This window comes from Dromiciops gliroides, chromosome 5 (assembly GCF_019393635.1).
Source record: "Dromiciops gliroides isolate mDroGli1 chromosome 5, mDroGli1.pri, whole genome shotgun sequence".
Lineage (NCBI taxonomy): Eukaryota > Metazoa > Chordata > Mammalia > Microbiotheria > Microbiotheriidae > Dromiciops > Dromiciops gliroides.
In genome coordinates, this window is record NC_057865.1 from 294,728,903 (window position 1) to 294,751,949 (window position 23,047).

At 47.3% G+C, this 23,047-nt stretch overlaps 1 protein-coding gene across 8 annotated transcripts in view; it reads left to right on the top strand.

The window, feature by feature from the left end:
• Positions 1-23,047, top strand: part of SCUBE1 (signal peptide, CUB domain and EGF like domain containing 1) — a 234,040-nt gene that overhangs the window by 129,563 nt on the left and 81,430 nt on the right. For 4 of the 8 annotated variants that reach the window (XM_043969294.1, XM_043969295.1, XM_043969297.1 and 1 more), the window contains exon 5: positions 20,071-20,196. The exons of 2 other annotated variants lie outside the window; for them this stretch is intronic. In XM_043969294.1, the coding sequence (XP_043825229.1) occupies positions 20,071-20,196 (126 nt within the window). The remainder of the gene's footprint in view (positions 1-20,070; positions 20,197-23,047) is intronic. 2 more of the 8 variants (XM_043969296.1, XM_043969299.1) reach the window with 1 other exon arrangement.

The following is a 23,047-nucleotide window of genomic DNA, read 5'->3' on the forward strand; positions in this document are numbered from 1 at the left end:
ATCCAGTTCATGCCCGCTAATCTGGGGTGTCCCCGAGGGCTCTGTCCTGTGCCCTCTCCTCTTCTCCCTTTGTACTATTTCCCTTGGAGAGCTTATCAATTCTATGCTAATGATTCTCATCCACTCATCCAGCCCTAACCTCTCTCCATCTTGCCTACTGGACGGTTCAAACTGGCTGTCCTATAGCCATTTTACCCTCAACATTCCCCAAACTGAATTCATTAGGATTCCCCCCAAGCCCTCCCTGCCCTTTTCCAACCTGCCCTGTATCACCTACAAGGTTCTCCCCACAGCAGTCCAGCCTTCACTGGGCTGTCAAAGGGGGCTTCCTAAAGCAGAGGTCTGACTTCCTGCTCAGTAACACCAGTACCTGCAAATCACCTATAGGATCAATGATAAAATCCTCGGTTCTAGTCCTCTGGTATTCCAAGTCCTGCCTGACCTGCCACCCCCCTCCATTCCAGTCTCCTTATACCTCACACCCCACGCTCACACTCCTGGAGTCCTAGATCCATCTCCTGAGTTGGGAAATGGCCACCGGCTGTCCCCCATGCCTGGAATTCTTTCTCCCTCCTGGCTTCCCTTCTATAGGAAGCCTTTCCCCATTCATTATCTCCAATTTATCCTATCCTCTCTAGCTCATTTATATATGCAGGGTAGACCAAAAGCCACAAAGGGATCCAATGTTTTAATAACTTTTGAAAATTATTTTCCTTTATTTTCTATATATACTTCCTATACATACTGTGTATGATGCTCTGGTATTATAAATTAAAAACAAAAAAGAGTTATTAAATATTGAACCCCCTTCATGACTTTGGGCCCACCCTGTAGCTGTTGGCATGTTGTCTCCCCCATTAGACTGTGGGCTCCTTGAGAATAGGGGACATTTTTTAACTTTTCCTCACAATCCCAGTGCTTAGCATAGTGCCTAGCACACAGTAGGCACTTCATAAATGCTTATTAACTGCCTGCCATAAGATGTCAATGCTGGCAGGGACCATGAAACATAGAACACAGACTATCAGAACCCAGAGAGTCCTTAGAAAACAGGACAACGTATGTCAGAGCCAGGAGGACCTAGGACAGCACTTCCAGGCCCGGCCTGTGCCTTACACAGAAGTGGTGGCCGAATTGAACAGCCCAAGGTCACTTGGTGAGTTGAGCAAGCGTCAGGAGCAGAACTTGAATCTCCTGAGCACCAGGCTGGAGCTCTTTCTTCCGCTGCCCCAGCAGTGACCATCGATAACTCAGGGAACAGACTGAGCTGTCTGGCTGTCCCGTGCAGGCCTTCCCAAGGCGCCCTTCTCATCATTCCAGCTCAGACAGGCTGGATCAGGGGCCTCTGAGCACTCTCCCAGACTGAGAGTCTGGAGTTAGGCTCCTGGAAGGGGCTGTCACTGTCTGGGGGCCGTGGCCAAGGAGAGAGCACAGGGCTGAGAGCAGCTTAATTTCCCCTTCCAGTCATGTTCCACTTGAGTGAAATAGGGCTAATGAGGCCTGCCCAGCCTCCCTCGGACGGCTGCTGTTTGGATCAAATGAAATCATGGAAGAGTCAGGGCCTGATTAAGCTCGATGTCCTGTATTAGCCAGATGGAAAGTATTCTTATTATTCCTATCACAGAAGCCCAGAGCTGGAAGGTAGCTCAGAGGCTGTCTAGGCCAACATGTCCCTGAACAGGAAATCAATTCATTTCAATCCAACAAGCATTTATTGAACACTTAGTGTAAACGCAGCATTCTGCTGGGACTGGGAGTACAAAGACCAAAGCAGCTTCCATTCTACATTTCATAATCTCCTAGACAAGAGCCCTGATGAGGAATGGGGAGCTCCCTACCTCTGCAGACTTCTCATTCATTTGGAAGAGCTCGCAGGAAGCTGGGAGGCCATGGGCTCGCAGGCTCCCTCTGACCACTCCCCTTCCTCCAAGGGGGACAATTTCATGAAGTTTCGTGGCCAAGAAGTGCTTCGATCCCTTCCATACACAACTCTCCTCCTTTCCTTGAAGTTAATCTCTCTGGCTGGGCCTTGCCCACAAGGGGAAGTCGAGGGAAGGAGGAATCGGGTAGACATCCATTTCAGCAATGTGAATGCCTACCATAAACACCCTTCTTCTATCTGCTGGCAATAATCTGACAGTTCCCCAACTTCCAGAGAAGAGATGGAGTGAGGTTTACTACGGAAAGGCCAAGAGCTAGGTCAGCTCGGCTTTCTTTTCCTTTGCCAAAGTGAATGACAGGTGAACCAACTTCCAGAAGTTCACATCAACAAATTCCTAATAAGTGCCTGATGTGAGGGTGGGGAGAGGACAGAGTCTGGAGTAGACAGTGGTCCTGCCTCCTACTGGCCTTTGAATGATGCCAATCTTGAGAGAGGTAGAGACTCAATGAGGGGAAGAATGGTGGAAGTGGCATTCTAAGCAGGGGAGACAAGAGGATCTTAGGTCTGGCATATGTGTTGGTCAGAAGAAGGAATGAAGAGACCAGACAGATTTGAGTAGAGTCCGTACTAGAGGGAAAGTAGAGGGAGCAGATTAGGGCAGATCTTGAAGGCCAGGCAGAGGAGCTTCGTTGTTGGACTGTGCAATGGGGACCCACTGAAAGTTCTCAAACAGGCGGTGGGGTGGGGTGGGGGGCAGTTGTTCCTCTGGCTAAAAATCTCTTCATCCCAGCTGTACAGACCCTCCTTCCCACCCTCAACCACTGTAGTTCTTTGTGTGTGTATGTGTGTGTGTGTGTGTGTGTGTGTGTGTGTGTGTGTGTGCGTGTGGCAGTAAGGGTTGAGTGACTTGCCCAGGGTCACACAGCTAGTAAGTGTCAAGTGTCTGAGGCCGAATTTGAACTCAGGTCCTCCTGAATCTAGGGCCGGTGCTCTATCCACTGCGCCACCTAGCTGCCCCTGTAGTTCTTTTACATGCATATATCCATGGTACACCCTCTAGAGACCACAGGGTAAGTGTCATTCTTGTCTGCATCTACAACATCCAGAACAGTTCCTGGCACTCAGTTCAGTAAACACTTGTTGATTGATTGATGTGGTCATCAAGTGTCTATTTGAAGTTCTAGTGTGACAAGCAATTTAGCACCTAATGAAGAAGTCCATTCATTGGGGCAGCCAGATGGTTCAATAGGACCATCCTGACTTGGGGTCAGAAAGACCTGACTTCAAATCCTGTAGCAGACATCTACTAGCTGTGTGACCCTTGGCAAGTCTGTCTGTCTTGACCTCAGTTCCCTAATATGTAAAATGAGAATAATAGTAGCACCTACCTCCCAGGGTTGTTGCAACTGAGATAACAACTGTGAAGAGCTTTGCATACTTTAAAGCATCATATAAATGATAGCTATTGTTACTATTGTTTTGTATAACTGCCCATTTTTATAGCTCTCATTGTTAATTATTTCTTCCTTATATAAATCAAAAAGTTGAATTTCTTGGACTAATCTAGATCCTTCCTTGCCCCAGGTCAGAGACCTTTCTGATTAATCACAGTAGACTTTCCTGCTTGCTCAGTACTGGTGTGCTCTGTGACCTGAGCTTAAAGGGGTTTCCCATACACATTAAAGCACGGGCATTTAGATCTGAAGTGCATACAGTCGTCGTCTGTGAGAAAGCCCTCACTCGACAAAAGAGGGAACTTGGGCCCAAGGAGGTGAAGTAGCATTTTCTTTACAATGGTGTTAGTGTTGGGCTCAAATACTCAATGTCTTTCAGACTTAGCTGGTTGAGGATGGTATTAAAAATTGAGCCTGCAGAAAAGCTCTCACCAAGAGCAAATTGGCTACTTCTGAAGTGAAAGAGACTGCAGAAAATATCTCAGTCCAGCCCCCAGAAACAGAACAAAGGGGAAATGATATAATGACCTATATTCCTAGAGAGATCAAAAGCTGACAAGCTGCTATTCCTTAGGACAAGTGGTGAGGAAGGTAGCTCATTAGCATTCCTACTTTATAAATGAGAAGACTGGGCCTCCCAGAAGGACAGTCTTTTGCCCAGTGTCTCTTGTTCAGGATTCCTGACTCTTAGCCCAATGAGATCTACGAGCTCATCGATGTGGCCACTTATCCAGCAGATTCCAGCCCATCTAAACCATCTTGCCTTGCACGGTGAGAAACTATGGGCCAGTGAGACCCCTTTCTTGATGGGGAGATACCCAACTAGAGGAAAAGGAACACCTGTACTTTATGCCAATTTTCCAATAAGACCCTTGGGTTGCAGGAGAAAACGTGACGTACTAGAAATTGGACAGAAGTTCAAGGCTGAACCCCAGTATTTGCTAGCTGGGTGACCATGGACAAGGCACTTGACCCCCTAAGCCTCAGTTTCCTCACATGGAAAGCAAGGGTAATCACCCTGGCACCACCTCCCTATCTGTAGACATCTGACCTTTGGTGTCAGCTTCTTGGGATGGACCAATAAGCAGAGCTTTGTCATCAATGTTTCTGTTGGGAATCTTTCTACAACTCTTTGAAGTTGGATCCCATTTCTTTTTGCACATGGTTATTGAGGCCCATACTGGGCCAAGAGAGACAAAGATTAGCTCGGATGCAGTCCTCAACTTCTGACCCTATTCCAGGTCAGCCAGGCCTCAAAGGGGCAGTGTCAGGCCCAACCTGACCAACTGAGGCAGTGTGGCCAACCAAGAGCTGCCCCAGCCCACTGCTGAAGTAAGGGAGAGTAAAGTCCTGGGGGATGGCAACAACCTGATGAAGCATTTCCACACCCCAAATCTCCTTACATGTTCACCACAAATGTGTGAGGGACTTAGGTGGAAATTATTATCCCTATTTTTCAGAGGACACCGAGCCACTATTCAAATCAATCATCACTTATTAAACCAGTTCTGCCTCTTACTTTCTGTATGATCTTGGACAACTCATGAATTTCACTGGACCTATTTCCTCATCTCTAAGTGAAGGAATTGTTCTGGACAGCCTTTAGGGTTTCATCCAGCTCTGAAGTGATGGTCCTAGGATTGAGCTGATGACTGCTTGTAGAGGCAGCAGAGAGGACTGGCCTCCAAGCCAGGAAGCCCTGAGTTCAAGTCCCAATTCTCACATAGCCTGGTTATGGGCCCCCAAACAGAACATTTCACCTCTGGGAGCCCCAGGTACTCTAAGGTGCAGGGCAGGTGCTGGGCAGCCCTGGCAAAGGGAATGGCCTTACCAGGATTTTCCTCTTCCAATTAACTTATAGGCCCTTTTATGTTGTTTTCATTTAACAAATATAAAGCACTTTGTAAACCTTAACTCACTATGTAAATGCTCCCTGTTTTTAAAATGCCAGGCACTAGAGACACAAAACTAAAAATGACAACACTCTGTGCCACCACTGTTCAGGCTCACAGTGTGAAAGGGCCTCGCTTGAGATCATGCAGCCATTAAGTGGAGGGACCAGGATCAGTCAGCCTGCCATTTCCCAAGGTGCCCAAGGACCAAGACTGGGCAGCCACCATTTTCTAAAGGGCCCAAGGACCAGGATCAGTCAGCCACCAGTTCCTGAGGGGCCAAGCCATTCTTTATTTCCTATTCTGCTCAATCACTGGACTTCTACCCTATGCCCTCCCCATTGTCACCTTGCCACGCTAAACTTCCTTTCCCAGATCCAGCCCCTCTCACTGGTGACTTCTTCACTCAGAACACCATTTCCTGAGGGGCCCTGACCTTTCTCACTTCACTCTGGGCTCAACTCACTCTCAGGATTTTTCCTCCTCCTTTGCCCCAAAAGGGCCCATTCCTCCTCCCATATTAGTTCCCCTTATATGTTATGTTACCTTCCCCTTTTTAAATATAAATGATTTGACATTAGAGATTTTTTGGCATATATTTTTATCCCCAGGGCTTAGCACAGTACTTGGCATAAAATAAGCACTTTAAAAATGTTCTATTTATCTAACAACAATAACAATAATAATAGCTAACATTTATATAAACTTTGAGGTTTACAGAGTACTTTACTAGTACTACTATTATTAGTAATAATAATAAAAATCATATTTATTAAGTGCCTGCTATTCACCAGGCACTATACAAAGTTTTCTACAATTATTATCTCATTGAATCCTCACAACAGACCTGAGAGGTGGATGATATTATTATTTCCATTTTCCAGCTGAAGAAACTGAGGCAGAGAGAGGGTATGTGACTTGCCCAGGGTCACCTGGCTGGTCAGTGTGTGAGATGGAGTTCAGACTCAGGTTTTCTTAACTCCAGGCCCAGCATTTTCCTCACTGCCTGTCCCCACCCCACCTGTCTCAGTCACTTGAGGCCTTGTCGCTCCTGCTGTCTTCAGCTTCTGGCCGGCTGAGTCTCTTGCGTGTTAAACGAAGTACAGCCATAACTGTCCCTCAGATTGAGCCTCACTGTCGCACAGGAAGGCCAGCGCACTGATATGTGCTTGTATGGATCGCATATATTTCCTCTGCAAAGGGCCAGTGCTTGCTTCTAACTCAAAATAAAGGGGCCTCAACCCAACGGCAGACTCTGTTTGGAAACTAGGTGTTCAAACAATAGAAAAGAGGGCTCTTCCAGAGCCTTTCACTTGACTCCTGCCCTGTGACCTTTCACTTGCCCCCCTAACCCCAGTCTCATAAATCCCTAAAACTTCTAGACACAAACCACAGGAAAAATAAAGAGAAGCCCCGAGGGAGAGGCAGGGGCCACCTGTGAGGCCATGCAGCTAGAGACAGTCAAGGTGAAGGGATGAAGCTTTCCCAGGCTAGACTTTCACTCCAAAGTCACGTTCAATCAGTTATCATTTCTTAGGCACCTACTATGTGCCGGACACTGGGCTGGACACTGGGTGTCCAGAGTCTATACTTTGAAGGAGCTAGCAGTGTTTCTGGGAGACAACATGTGTGCACTGCAGAAATAGAATCATGGGAGGGGACAATGCCAGTCAGGGAAGGCTTCCGGAGTAAAGGTAGGGCCTTCCCATCTGGGTCAGAGTCAGGGCAGGCACAAGGAGGAAAGATGGAGGTCACGTCGGAGCACAGTAAGACAAATTTCTTTGGACTGTAGAATTCATGAGGGGAAGTAGTGGGGAACAAGGCCAGAAAACTAAATTGAAACCAGGTTGTGAAGAACTTTAGCTGAAAGCAGCGGAGCCTGAGCTGAGGGGTCACAGAAAGTCACTGGGATTTGGTGAACTTGGGAACTTTGTGGGGCAGAGGGAGGGACCAGACCCTCTGCCTCCTGGAGACCCCTCTCCTTGGCTGTTGGACTGAAGTGAATTGCTCCGAGAACGTGATCTGCAACTGGCACTCAAGGCATTCCATGCTGGTTTTACATTGGCACATTATCGCTTCAAAGATGATGTTGGCTTCCTTCTAGGTTGGTCCCCCAGGGGATCACTGGACTTAGAGTAGGAAGGGGTTATGGAGTCCAGTGTCTCCTCTCCATTTTACAAAGAAGGAAACTGAGACCCAGAGAAGCTAAGTGATAGCCCAAGGCCACACAATCACCAAGTATCAGGGGTGGGATTTGAAACCGGGTCCTCCAATTCCAGAGCCAGGACCCCAGTACCTCTAAGATCCTGTCTAGCTCCAGACATATCATTATCTGATGACAAAGGATAGGACCTGCCAATGTCCTAGAGCTGGTCAGTAGCAAGGCACAATTCAAATCTGGGTCCTCAGACTCCCAGTCTAGTATTCTTTCCTCTATACCACGCAGTGGCTGTCTCAAGGATATTAAGGAAGAGGTGTGTGGGCTGGATGTTGCAACAAGAGGAGGGTCAAGTCAAGAGCGGAATGGACCACAGAGTTCAGAGAAGGCAGACGTGAGATGAAGAGCGGGGCTTGGGGCAAGGGGCACGCTAAGATGCGGTTGCTCCTCTCTTCTAAAGAGCCCCTGGCTCCAGCAAGCTGTGTGTACCAGCAGAGCCCTGAACTTGGGATCACACACCTTGAGCACTTACCACGTGGATATAAAGGACCTTGGCCAACATCTCATGTGAGACTCGAGGAAGCCAGCCCAAGTGAGGCAAAGGCCCTCCATTGCTCTAAGATCCTGGGGCTTCCAGCACTGCCAATGGATATTTGGCATTACAGAGTGCCCCCAGCCACGACATCCTCTGTATATGTTCTAAGGTGCCTTCTAGCAACTGCCATTCTGTGATTTTACAACTGTAGGTACTTCTGTCCTTTCCTGAACCTATCCAGTAAGAAATGCTATTTCGACAGGATACTGTGAGGTTCTTGTAACCGATCCCTATTCCGGGAATGAATTCTTGGGTAAAACAGGAATTGTTTTGCAATCTGAATCATCATCTCCTGACTTATGGGCCTTATAAATTGGATTTTGTAGAACAGGCTTCCTTAAGATGGGACTGTGACAGCAGAGAGGGGAGAAGCTTTAAGCCTGGAACAGAAGAAAGGTATTATCTGTCTAGAGTGCTGCTGAAAAAAAACAAGGAAACCTAATTAAGAGCAAAGAGCTTCCTAAGTAATGGAAGTGTGTGTTAGGCAGAAGAGCAGAGAGAAAGAGATGATTTGCTAACTTGGTTAAAATTGGATTGAACCAAGTAGAGACTCAGGATGAATTATCATGTGCTGACAGGTCAAGAATTGGGAGGCATTTTAAAGCACTCTTCTGCCCCAAGATAAAATAGAACAGTGTTTGCAGGCTGGGGTTTTCCCCTTAGTATTGATGGGATTAGGACTAGTTAGTGGAACAAATACTAGATGGGGCTTTGATAGTGAGGTTTTAAGCTTGGATTGTTGACCTTGGCTAAGTCCCTTGCCTGCCCTTCTCTGTGTTCATGAACAATGGGAGAAAATCCGCATTTCAGGGCATGACAGAACATCTAGTGTTTGTATTATTAGATACTGGAATAGCTGCAGGCATTGTTTGCAGAGAAATGCACAACATTAGCTCTCAGGCTGGCTCCCTCTCTGTAACCACACTTCCTCAGTAATGACAGTGTCAATTGTTAGAACAACTCAATTTGACAACCTTGCCTTGTCTTTCTTTGGCCTCCACCATTGACCACAGACCTTCAAGATTTAGGAGTCCAGATCTTTGTTCCTCTGGTCTTGCCCTAAACACAAGTTCTAGACTTGCAAATTCAGCCACAATAAGGAATATGATCCACCTACTGGTAGCCTAGTGATAATAGAGTGGGTCCTAGAACACAGGCAGTACTGGGGAGAAAGCCAAGGTTTAATAAGCATGTTCCTCAAAACAATCCTGGTGGGGGATGTGATGGGGAAGGAATAGTATGAATAATTTTCCATGTTTTACTAATTTTCTCACAATCACACAGTTAGTCAACAAGCATTTATTAAGCACTCTTATGCGCTGGGCACTATGCTAATGGCTGGGTTCACAAAGAAAGGCAATCAAAACCTTCCCCTGTTCTCCAGGAACCCCCAGTCTCAGCCAGTATTTGGACGAGTCTTGTTGATGTCAAGTTCATTCTTTAGAGGCAGGTTGGTGCAGAGGAAAGAACCATGGACTGGGAGCCAGCAGACATTGCCACTTGCCCCGGGATGATTTTGAGCACATCCCTCCCCATCTCCAGGCCTTAGGCTCCCTCATCTGTTAAAATGAAGATGACCACCAAGGTCCCCATCTGTGGTCTTGAAATCCACTGGTCCATAGTGCCTGGACAAGCCGAGTGCGCTTTGGGTGGTACCATGGGAAGTGACACACTCCGGGGCAGCTCATGCCGCTACTGTACCAGGGGAGATGCCCTAGGGAGAAGAGGTGAGGCGGCCACCGCAGTTGCTTGGATCTTCTCAGCATGTGGATTAAGCTGGATCTGAGTTAGATGGATTGTCTAATAAGGGGGAATGAGCAGAAAGCATCCAGGCAAACCAGTTATTGGGTGGCTGGCAAATGGGCAGGTCTGCACACTAATCCCTGGTCATCTACCCCCCCACCCCAAGCAGCAGAAGGCAATTTGCACGGCCAAGCCTGGAGGCAGAGAGAGCGAAATGACATCTTCCATGGTCAGAGCCTGCTGAGGTTTTGCTGAAACTTTTCAGCTCAAACACAAGGGGAATTGTTTTAGGGCCAGAACAAAAAAAATTCGTCTTTCTCTCTGACGTGATCCAGAATGTGCCTGGAAGCAAAACCAAACCATCCCCAAGGTTCACTTCATGAAGTGAGATCTCTCCCCTAAGAGAAGGGCCCGGCCCTTCTTGAGGTCACAAAAGGGACATGACAAGCCCTAAATTGGGCTTTGGGAGTCCAGAAAACCGAAGAATTGTCTTCAGAAGGCATGTAATCTCATTCTGCCTAAACGGGAATCCTCTCTACAAGGCCTCTGCCCCAACTTGATGCTCGCTGACGATGGGAGCTTACTTGGCTGTTCTACTTTTGGAAAACTAACTGTTACGAAGAGTCTCCCCCTGCTTAAAGACAGGCAGCACATTATGCCACATATGGCCTGGTCTCCAGCCCCTGACCCTCCTTGCTGCCCAGCTCTCCTCTGTTCTTACTGGACAGACTCAGAGGCCACTGGGAATGTGCCCCTTCTTTTCCTCAACATTTTCACTCATCTTCTCCTCCTTTGTCCCAGAATATTATGGATCAGCCTTCTCTTGTCAGGGCTGAAGCCTCCTTAGGCTCAAACCAAAACCAAACCCCTTCTCTCTCCTCCCAGAGTTTTCTCCGATGATCTCTTATCTGCATTCTTTGCTTTCTTGTATTTGCAAACACCCTTAAAAACCCTTAGGTTGTCCCCCTTTTGTAGCCAGACTCCTGGAAAGAATCATCGACTTTTGCTACTCTTGTTTGCTCATTCTGAGCAATCTTCACTCCTCCTCCCTTTGCAAACTATTGGGCTAGCCCTAATCCATCCTGAATTCCAGTCCCATGACACCAACTACTTACTGGAGATCCACCGGAATATTCCATTAAGCTTTTCCATCTCCCCTGCTCTCCAAACTTCTCTATTCTCCTCAAGTGTACCTCCGTGCTCCAAATCCTCAGCCAGGGTCATAATCTCAGTCACTCCTTATTCTGACCTCTCTCTTCTACCTGGCCATCCCTCCCACCCCCTGCATAGATTCAGCCTATCACTCTAGTCTGTCCATAACTTTTTTGGATCTTGCCAATATGACTACAATCCCTCAGTTTGCGGTCATTCGCACAGTCGATAAAGCATGCCAAATAATTAATAAAAACGTGAAACAGTGCAAGGTTAATGTCACGCCCAGCTTCTACTCGTTAGAAGCAAAGGCCCGGGTCCCTCTCCTACCTGGGCTTTGGTGAGCTGTTTGCAATCGACGATTTCCAAACCCACTTGTCCTGTGGGATAGTGTGGCAGAAGGGTTCAGAATGGGTTGATGGCTGGGCCTAAGAGTGGAAATGAAGATAAAGGTTAGCTTGAAGGGAGATCTCACTGCAGGGTGGCCCAGGCCCTATCCTGGGCCCTGGGCCCATCAGTATGTTGTCAATGATATGGTTAATGACCGTGATAATTTTTTATTAGAGCCTAAGAGTCACATTCACAGTTTGCTTTCATGCATGTTGTGTCTCCAGCTACCCCCAACGACCCTGGGAGGTAGATACAACAGGGATTCTTATCCCCATTTTAAAGATGAGAAAACTAAGTGTCAGAGAACTTGCTAGGAAGCTTCGTCAAGACGAGACTAACGGTGATGATCTCTCTGGGTGCCGATGGCACTGAAGCACTTCCTGTGTATCATCTCATTCGATCCCCACAACAACCCTCTTGGACGGATGGCAAAAATCCTCTTGAGCCAGAGGAAACGTAGGGGTCTCCTAAAGCAGCACCCCTTCTTTTACAGATGAGGAGATTGAGGGCCAGCAAGAGGGAGCGATGTCCCCCCTCCCTAATTCTCTGTTCTGTTAAGTGCGGCTTCTCCTGAGACCATCCAGCCCCAGGGTTACTCCTCTCTCCTTCCTCAAAAGACTGGCTTTAGCCATCAGTTTAAATGTGAGCTCCTTGAGAATAGGGGCCCATGATGGCCTCTGTCTTGGGACCTGCTGCTGGTCTTCAGAGCACATCTCTCCAAGTCTTCCTGGGATTCTGTTTTGGTTCTGAACATATGAAGGAAGTGGGGCCCAGTGGGGATCGTGACTGGCCTAGGTTCTCACAGGCTTTCCGTTCAGGTCCTCTGTCTCCACAGCCATTCCCTTATCCACTCAGTGGCACTGGGTTGTGCAAGATCACACAGTTAGGAAGTCTTGAAAGCCTAGTTCTCTGCCTCAGGGTCCAGGGCATTTGCCCACTGCCACAAAGCCTAACTGAAATGTCCTCTCTTTTTTCTTTTGTTCGTTGTTTTTTTGGGGGGGGGGGGAGGTGTAGGGCAATGAGGGTTAAGTGACTTGCCCAGGGTGACACTGCTAGTAAGTGCCAAGTGTCTTAGACTGGATTTGAACTCAAGTCCTCCTGAATCCTGGGCCGTGCTTTATCCATTGCACCATCTAGCTGCCCCCTGAAACATCCTTCTCAAGAGTCTGTGACACTTTCCCAATTTGTTGCTATTATTTATTTCCATTTCAAGCATCTGGCTGGGACTCTAATAGCGCCCACAGCCCAAAACAGGATAACCCCCTCCCTCTTCCCCGGCCTCATCACTGATTTCCGGAGGATTGGGAGGAGTGCTAGGAACAGGGTAACTGTTCCCTCCAACTTGCCAGGCCCTCAGAGCTCCCTCCAAGAGCCCAGCCCAGCTCTGCCCAAAGGAGGAGGAGGTAGAGGCGCTCACCAGAGGCCTGCAAGGCCATTTCCATCACTGCAGCTCATGACCTCACCCCTGTGTGGACCCCCAGGACGCCCATTCCCCACCCCAGGCTCTGGGTGTTCTACAGTTAGTGCTTCTCGTAGCCAGGCACGTTTCTTTGCCTGGGCCCCTGCCTGTGGGGTTTGTCAGCTAACAGAATGCTTCTGCTGTGGTCTCCAATCCAATCTGAAGATCACATTTCTTTCTCAGAACCATGTGTCACTTTTTAGGAAACTTCTGGATTTATAAGTCAAATGTCTTTCACCTTTCATAGTCCTTGAAGCCAAGGGTGTCTGAGCTGGCAGGAAGCACAGGGAATATCTAGTTGAATCCCTTCATTTTCCAGGAGGCCCAGAGAGGGGAGGAAGTCTGCCAAAGGTCCAAAGCATCTAGTTCCTGGATAAGCCCAAACTAAGACATGAGTCACAGCTGGAGGGAAACTTCAAAATCCTCCACTCCAAAGCTCTCATTTAATAGAGAAGGTCATTGAGGCCAGATACATCCACAACAATCAGACCTGGAAGGAACCAAGCAGCATTTCTTCTAAGCCCCTTCTTTAACAGGCAACGAGACTAGAGGGGCCTCCAGGGAAGAGACCTGCCCAAGATGCCAGTTAGTAGATGGTAAAGGCAGGATTCAAGCCCACATTCTCTGCCAAACTTCCACATCCTTTCCATCATACTAAGTGAAGTGATGGGCCCAACAGCCCCCAGGTTATCACAGCAGAGTCATGTCTCAAACCCACATCCTGATCTCCACTGAGCGTCCTCTGCACTCACCTTGCCCCAGGTCTCCTGCCTCGGAGCCAGAGCTTTTCTCAGACTGCCCTCCAAACAGCTGAATAACTCAAATAGATTCACCTGATATGTGAAAACAGTCCTGGCCCTTTAAGTGGGGAGGCCCAGAAAATAAATGGGTTTAGACCAAGATGTGCCAGGAAAGAAAATGGGTTTGCTCAATTCTGAGGCTGTCCTGTGCAAAGAATGTGAACACAAAGCACCACTCAGGTGCCTTGTGTGGGGAAAGGGGCAAATACTTTATTTTGCTGCAAAATATTCCTTTTATTCTTTTTGTATTTTTGGTGGGGCAATGAGAGTTAAGTGACTTGCCCAGGGTCACACACAGCTAGTAAGTGTCAAGGGTCTGAGGCTGGATTTGAACTCAGGTCCTCCTGAGTCCAGGGCCGGTGCTTTATCCACTGAGCCACCTAAAATATTCTTTTTAAGTATAGTTTAAATGGATGTTATCCTGACTTTGTAGACTTCCTCCTCACCCCCTTTCTTAATTTTTTTTGGGGGGAATCTTCCATGAAATGCATTCTGCCATGCAGGAAGGCAGCAAGGTAGTCATTGCTGCTAAGAGCTTTCTTCCCAGCCCCAACCCTACCCCACCCCATCCCATTCCCACTGCCAAGGCTGCCTTGAGGCACCTGATCAAAGCAAACGAGGTACAGGCTGGTGTTAGACCCTGCGATTGTTGTGGAAGGTGGGAGAAATCGAGGTGAGATCTGTTGGTGGCAGAGCTAGGGATCCTGGGGTAGAACTCCCCACGCATCTGGGTCTGTGATTCCCTGTGTCGGGTGAGTCCTTGGGGGAATGTGCCATTTGTGAGGACGAGTGGTTGGCAGAATCAAGACCTACACTTGGAGGCCCTGCCTCAAATCTCACCCCAGACACTTACTAGGTGGGTGACACTTGTCTCAGCTTCAGTTTCCTCATCTGTCAAATGGGAATAATACCCATAATGCCTAAGCCACACGGTTGTTGTGGTGATGCAGTGAGATTGTGGATGCAGCATGGATGAAGAGCCCTGCTGAGAGTGAGGAAGAGCTGGGTCACACCCTTGCTCAGATCCACACTAGCCATGTGACCCTGGGCAATTTGGCGCCTCTCTCTCTGGGCCTCACTAAAATGAAGAAGCTTCGTGAACCCTTCCAACTCCTGATCTAGGACCCTGCTCTTTATGTCAAGTACTTTGCAAACCTTAAGCACCATATAAATCACAGTCGCTGTTGTTAGAAGGATCGTCACCAGTATCAGTTGCTGGGTCACAGGATTTCAGGAGTCTTGAAGGGTCCTTGGTGGTCAGATAGTCCAGCTCCACCTGAAAGAGCCTCCGTTTATGATCACAAGTAGTCGTCCCGCCTGGGCTCAAAGACTGGGAGCTATGGCCACACATGGGCTGGGTACACTGAGTCAGGCACACAACTACGGGTTAGAGCTTCTACCCAACCCCTGCCCCCTGCCCAACATGTCATGCCCTGTCTCTCTCTTTAGTCAAAGGATGGGAAAGATCATTCTGACTGAGAACAGGGAGAATCTCCCAGAAGCCCTGGATAGAGCATATGCCAAAGGGCCAGGAGTGATGACTGTATGTCACAAGGTTGGTATCTTTGACAACAGCTTTTAGAAGGTTCCCTGTTCTCTTGACCAGCCTGTGTCAGAATCCATGGAACTCCCATAGTCAGAGGACACCAGGCTGATGGTCTGGAGCTCTTTGCATAAACCATGATGCCTGAACTAAATAAACTTCAGTTCTAGCTCTCGATCTTAGGAGCCTGTGAAAGATAACCAACCCACCCCCACTGAAGGGAAGACACCTCATTCTCTTGAATGCTAATTAACTTTCCAAAGGGAAAGGAGGTTAAGCCTTTATAGTGACTGTGTGCTAAGCTTTGTGGTACCCAGGCTACTAAAGTCTGAAAGTGCTATCAGTGTTCTCTAAGAAGCCCAAAGACCAATAAAGCCCTGGTTGCCCCAGGCTAGTTATCATCCTTCATCCCACTGAAGTGGAGTGAACTGAACTGAATAGAAGTGAATGTTATCTCTCCCCATGGCATGCTCTTCACCCTGCCCAGCCACATGAAAGTCCACATGATCACAGATCCTGGTGAGTTCTATTTCTGATCTCTCATTTTCCTTGTGACCTCCAGTGCTCAGTGTCAAAAGATTTCCTATAGGGAAAGGTCATATCTGGCGATTGTTGTGAAATCAGAGCAAAGAGCAGTAGGCAAGTCTGAGAGGTCATTTTTATTAGTATGTCAAAGGTGCACTAGAATTCAAGGTAAAAAACATTCCTCTAAGGCTTAGTTTCTGAAAAATGCATCTTGGGATATTCCTTTGGAACCATGCCCTGTTCCAGTGCCTCAAGGGCTGGGACGAATACTATGGGTAGAGTTTTCTGAACACAGTCAACTTTATATCCATGGCAGCTCTCCTTCCCAGTCTCCCTAGCTACAATGTGGCTTGGTTTATCTCACTCTGTATTAATCTGCCTTCCTCAAGTGCTTTGGTCCTTTGTTCCTTTGACCAATACCTTGCATAATTGGTCAGGAAGCACTCCAAGATACTCTTGCTCTCAGTTCAGCATAAGCTTGGCTGTTGGGCAGTCCTTTTTAGTCTGTACAAGGGATACACAATGACAAGCCCAGGAAGGTAAGTCATATTGGAAGAGTCTAATATTTGTGTTCCCAACTTTAACTACTGAGTGATTTATATTGGTCACCTTTTTTATCCTAGACTGGGAACCATGGGCTGAGAGGCTAGACCCACATTTGAGGAAGTAGAAAATAACAATGGTTATCTGAAACAGTCATAAAATCCTGGAGGCTCAAAGTTGCAATGTGGGTCAGAGGTCAACAGTACAACATGACGGCCAAGGGAGCTAACATTATCCAAGGCTACTTTTAGAGAGTCGAGGTGTCCAGGACCCCACTCGGACAGTGACATTCCCACTATCCTACACTCTGGGCTGATATCATCTGACCAGAATATTATTTTCCCTTTGGAGAGGTAGAGCAACAAGTTGCCTCAGAGCATCCAGGGGTAGGCAGGGGGGATGGTGGGAAGACTAGACACCAGCACTCAATTAACAAGCATCCCCTGCTCTCAAGGAGTTAACATCCTGCCAAGAAAGACAACACGTACATCTCTAAGTATATTGAGAGTAGTTAGGAAAGAGGGCCCTAAGAGTTGGGGTGATCAGAAAAGGCTGAATCCTGAAGCAAGTACAGGAGGGAGAGGTGAGGAGAGAATGAGTGCCCAGCATGACGGACAGCCAGTGCAAAGGGATAGAAACATGAGATGGAGTACCATATATCAGGAACTTAGAGAAGGGCAATTCAGCTCGACCGAAGAGTGCAGGAAGGGGAGTTAGGTATAATATGGCAAGAAAGATTCAGCTGAGGCCAGGTTTTTAGGTTTTGTTCTAGGAGTAATAGTGCGCTGCCGGCATTTATGAGTAGAGGCGGGAGGTGGTCATCTATGTGGAGGAGAATGGAATGGGGAGAGATGAGACCAAGAGACAAATTAAAAGTCTGGTGCAGTAGTGTCGGTGAAAGGTGATGAGGGAGCAAGGTGGTTGTTGAGTGAGTAGTGAGAAGAGGAGAGTAATGATAAATGTTGTGGAATTGGAAACTTCCAGACTTGGCAAGTGATTGGATTATTGGGCAAGGGAGAGTCAGAAGTCAAGAACAATGCTAAAGTCTTAGGAACCTGGAAGAAGGATGGTACCTTTGACAGAAATAGGGAAATGTGACAAAAGGGTGACAATCGCTTGAAAGAAGTCGGGATGTTTGGCTTCAAAAACATAAGGCTTAAGGGAAACATGATGGCTACTGTCTTCTCAAGTATGTGAGGGTTGGTCTATGAATGAGGAATTGTTGCTGTTTGTCTTCGTCCTAGAAGAGGACCATGACATGGGGAGGTGATGTCATGACTTGCAGTGAATTGGACTTAAGTGACTGAGGGCTGTACAAAGTCACCAGTCTCACTCTCTTCTCCAAAGTTATCTGAGTCCAGTGGCAAGATGTACATCAGGAGACTGGAGATGGCCTGGACACAATGGGAGACCTTCACCTTTTTAAGCTAAGGTTTTTCCCAGGTCTCAGGCAATGCCCATTAAGTGATTAAGGCTAGGTAAGAAATGAGTAATTAGACCCAGTCTAATTACTCCCAAAAGACAGAATTGGGAGTGAGTGAGTGGAACTTGCAGGAGCAGTTTTAATCTCAATGTAAGAGGAAATGTCCTTCTATTTGGTAAAATCATAAAAATATCCACTGCCTTTGGGTGGCAATTAGAGCTGTCCCAAGTAGGGTGGGTTGCCATAAGAGGTTGTCATAGTGGGTCCCCTTCACTAGCACCGGCCACTTGGTCTTGACCAGGATTATACCTCAATTATTCTTGCTAGGGAACAGGAACTAAAGCACAAACCATCCAAAACAGTGGATGGTCAGACAAGTCTGTGCTATCACTTTATTGAGGAAAAAAGATAGGACCAGAGTAGTAACAGAGAGCAAGAGGCAGAAGCAGGGTTCAACCCAGGTCCTCTGACTCCAGAGCCCAGTGCTCTCCCCCTCTCCCAGGCTCCATTTATGTCTGGAAGGCTTTTTTTCCTTGAAGGAAGAACAGAAAGCAAGATCTCTCTTCTTAACTTGGTTTTGCTCAGGCCTCCCAAACTATCCCGCAGTGGGATAGCCACAGCCCAGAAGCTTCTAGGGCGACAAAGGAAAGCCAGTGCTATTGCAGACAAGCTCCGCATAGAGAACAGAACATTGGTTATATTTTTGCTCCACTCAGGCAGCTGGGGCTTGTTGTTAATGATGGATCTTCTTTCCCCAGTGCTATGACTTTGGCTTAAGGGACAAGATACAGAACAGCAAGACCCCTCGGAGATCGACTGCTTACTCTTCCCCTCCCCTTCCTCCTACTGTAGCCCAGAACAATTGAATTGACTTCCCTTTGCAATTCCCATTTTCCTGATCAAGTACCAGATTCATTAGCTGAATTCCAAGGACTATTCAGATTCTGAGCAAATGTCAATACTTCGTATCATAGATTTAAGGCTAGAAAGAATCTTTTAGATCACTTGGCCCAATAATGTCATTTTACAGATGGGCAAAATGAGTCCTGAGGGATTAAGTGACTTGCTTAAGGTCACGCAGGGAGCAAGTTGTAAATTGAGGTAGATTCAACCACAGGTCCCCAGTTTCAAATCTAGTGTTCTAGCCACTTGAGTTCTGTAGCATCCCAAGCTTCCTTCAAGGGTCAAACTGAACTACAAGTACTGGTAGAACTAGGAACAAGCATTGGGAGAACTGGACACCCAACAATAAGTGTGGGGCCACTATCAATGTGTGGACAACATACTGGAGCAAGGATGCTCAAGCCTAGGAAGGAGTTCACAATTAATGACATTATATTAACAAGACTGAGGCAGAGGGGGGAGAGGAAGAGGAGGGGGTAGCCAGGTCAACAGAACAACAAAGACATGGAGTCAGAGGGTACAAGAAAAGAACCAAGCAGAGGAAACCACAGGATGGCAGAGCTATAAGGAGTCTAAAAGAGATCTAGTCCAACCTTCTTGTTTTAAAGATAAGAAAACTTCAGCTCTCAATAGGGTGAGGTCACACAACAAGCTGGTGACAAGCATGACTTCAATCCAGAGCTCTTCCTGATAATGAGATCCCAGGGCTCTTTGCACCACAGCTTCAGGTGAGTTCTGTTAGCCAAAAACAGTCGTGATGAGCCGTTCAAAAGATGAGATCCAAATAGAAATGGAGCCGAATCAGGAAGAGCAAGAACTGGGTCGAGAGCAGGAGCTGAGGTTGTAGTACCGTCTTGAGTTATCCAGGACCAAGCAACCTGGGAGAACTGGAAAACCTCTTTGACTGAAGTGAGTGAGGCCCCACCCCTTCTGAAGCCTGAGCAGCAGCTGCCCTTGGTGCTGAACAGCAATGAACTCTGAAGATACTTGACCCAGGAAGCCATGCGAGGCCCAACACTAGGGATGGGTGTGATTCCCTGCAAGCTGATCAGCCTGCCAGGACTGCATACCTTTTCCTCCTACTATAGGGTGGCAGTTCCTCTTAGCACCTGATGTGTGCTGAGAAAAGACCCACAAGCCATTCTTTCAATGACTTAGCTGTGTATGGCTAATGGACTGGTAAAATCCACTGGCTCCTGACTTCTTTTGAAACTTCCCATGTTATCCTCATCTGTTCTTACACTCTGTCCCCAAAAGTTTAAATTATGGAGATAAACACAATTCACCAAAATGAGGTTCGTGAACATAATGCTGAGGCCAAAAAGACACAACAATGGATCTCAGTGGGTACCACAGTATTACTGACAGAGAAGCCAGATTGACTATAAATTCCAGTTGTGATGACAATTTGCCCATTAACAGAGACACCATCAGTGCTGGAGGGCAGGAGGGCAGGAGGGCAGGGGGCAAGGGGGAGGACTTCTGCAGATGGTAGAATAATAAAACCATGTCATTGATTAAATTTAATTGGCAACATCTTTTCAGCCCAATTTTGTTTTTCTCTCCTCCCCCCTCCCTCCCTCTCTCTCTTCCTCTCTCTCTTTTCAGAGGGTATGAACTGTATGAACAAAGATCATGGGTGCGCACATATCTGCCGGGAGACGCCCAAAGGTGGGGTTGCCTGTGAATGTAGGCCTGGCTTTGAACTTGCCAAAAACCAGAGGGACTGCACACGTAGGTAGATGGAGACTGATATGTCAAATGCCCCCCAACCTGTCTGCTTTGCCAAAGAAAAGTATTTCTGTGTTGCCTTGTTCATGCTGCCATTGTTTTCCAGAGACCCAGATTATCAGCCTTCCTTGGGGCAGGGGTGACTTGTAGCCTGACAACAGACGGACTAGGCATAAGTGCCAAGGTTCAGTCCATAAAATCATTGGTTCCTGCTGTGTTGAGGGGTTCTTCCCCGTTTCCTCATCCCTGGAAACAACCAAAATCTGTCCTTGGAAGTAAGAATGTAGGACAACAGAGTAAACTTTGTCAGTGTCTCTTTTCTGCACACCCCCATCCAAATCCTCCCAAAGCAGGAGAGGACCCTAGCTAATATTTCCCTTTATAGATGGAGCTCCCACAGGAGACTCTGGGACCTGGGCCCAGAGGAGCTGACATCTCTGTAGGTAATGCTAGGCCGAAGGAAAAGGGTGAGGGACACACACATGTTAACAGGAGGACATGAGAGGCAAAGGGCATGAAGCAACAGTGGTTTGGCCCGGACGCGTCATTTATCTCCAGAGCTCCTATTGGTTCTTGTGAATTCACAGTGTTGAAGCATGAACCAGGAAACCCCCCAGTAAAATATGTTTGAGCAGATGAGCATGGCACTGAGCTAACCACACTGAAGTTACCTCACCTGTTAACATGGTTCCACAGTCCTTATTTGGGTTTGAGAGCAAGGGGAAGCTCCCAAGGCTGAGGATACCCATTCAACTGGCCTTTGCGTGCATTTGAAATTCTCACCCCACTCTGCCTCCAGATATCTGGCTCTAGAGGCAGCTAGATCAGAGCTTTTTCCCTTAAGCCATGAGGCGCTGGGACTTTGATATTCTAAGACCCATTCTTTCCTCAGTGTAGGTCCTGCCCCCACTGCCTTAGATCACAATTTATTCTCATACACTGTCCATAGATGACCTTTGAGAACTGTCCTTCCTGAGTCCGGTCTAATGCAGCTATGCCTCTCCGAACTTACCTATGTTTGGCCTAAGGGACAGGCATACAGTCAATCAATTCTAGACAGGTTCTCAAAGTCCTTCCAGCCAGGAATAACCCATCAACACGAGGGTTTCTCTGGGATAGACTTACAGGTCCCAGGAACACCTTTATAACACGATGAAGCCCAGGAGTAGTAGTACCTCATGGAAAATGGCCAAGCTAAAGAATATACAGCAATAGGGAGTAATTATGTTTCTCACTCAGCACCCACCTACCAGTGAGCTTGATCCACAAACAAGATCTGAAAAAAATGATCAGGGGTGCCTCTCCCTGGCTAATGGAATATGGTGGCTTGAGGTCAGCCCATCTTAATAAGATGGCTTAAAGGCCATGTTGCCAAGGTCCTTCCCCCCTCCCCCTGCCCCACACACCTCTGCCACAGAAATACTTTAAGGAAAAGGAAAGGGTTCAAAAGGTCTGTCATTAATCTTGTGACAGAGATTCCCACTAATAAATCCTTGTGCTGCCATCCTGGTCCCAGACCCTGAGCAACTTGGCCGCATAGCGCAGCATAAAATGTTCCCCAAAGGAATGCTCACAGTGTGAGAGGAACATTCCCACAGATACTTCAGAACATTGGGCCCCGGAATCCACCCTGTTCTGCTGTAACCTAACTCATCACTCTCTCCCCTCCACATACACACTTTTCTCCACTGAAATTGTCCTGCTGGCTGGTTTGCAAACATCAGAAGGAAAAGCCCAGCTTCTTGGTTTTGTTTGCTTGCTGCATGTAGCCTCAGCAAGACAGAGAGAAATGCTGGCCAGAGCTGTTACCTTCCCATCCCCCAGAGCTCAGCCACACTCCTGTCCTTGAAACAGACAGGAGAACATTTGTCCTTTACAGATTCGGAAAAAGAGACAGAATTCTAGGTAAACACTGCCACACATCTATAAGGATTTATAAAATATTCATCCTTATCCCATTTATCTTCCACCTCTGCAATTGTACTTTGCAAAGTAGATACTTGCTCCTCTGGCCCACCATTCGATGGAGCTTTCCTAAGAAACTCGGCACCATTCAACTGCCCTTTGCTGTTTGAAAACAAGGAGGAACAAAGTGTCTAAGAAAATCACTGAACAGGGACTCTATGGGGCAGAAGTAGCAAAGCTTAAGCCTCCAATCAAGTCGATTTGGCTCAGGACATTCCTTAAATGAAGCTTTTATTCACTGAGTAAATGTCATTTGGGCCAGAGGAATCCTATGGAGAAACAAAGAATGAGTAATAGTCATAGTTTCCTATGCAGGGTGGATGGTGTGTGGGATGTTGCCTGCATTTTTCAGGTCTATCCCCCAAACGGTGTTCCTGAACCTTTCTGGAATTCCAGTGATCATATCCTGCCTGTCTTTCCCCGCATTAAAAGGGCTGAATGACATGTACTCATTTTTCCCAGTTAAAATGAACTAAAATAAGTTCTAAAATGGGGGGAGGGAGAATTTCCCATCATCTTTTGAGATCCCTGAGGCCCCTTAGACATTCCACAGCCCTGAGTTGGGTCCAGAAGATAAGACTTCATTCACATTTACACTCTGTCCTTGTCTCTATGAGAATCCAGGGGTATGTCTTCTCAATGATTTATAATGTACATTAGTTAAATCCCAGGGCAAACAAAGGGTATTACTTCCCCCTCCTCCTCCCCTTAAGCATGCTGAGCCTGAATTGGCCCTTCACTGGTAGAGCACTGGGCCGAATTTGGAGAAGTAGAGGTTTCTGGAGCTATGCCATTGGATATGGAGGTCTCATCAGTAAGGAGTCCTCTAGTGAAGGCCAGTGACAGTGCAGGTCGGTGTCTGTGTGGTTTCAGTGCACACCTCCTACAG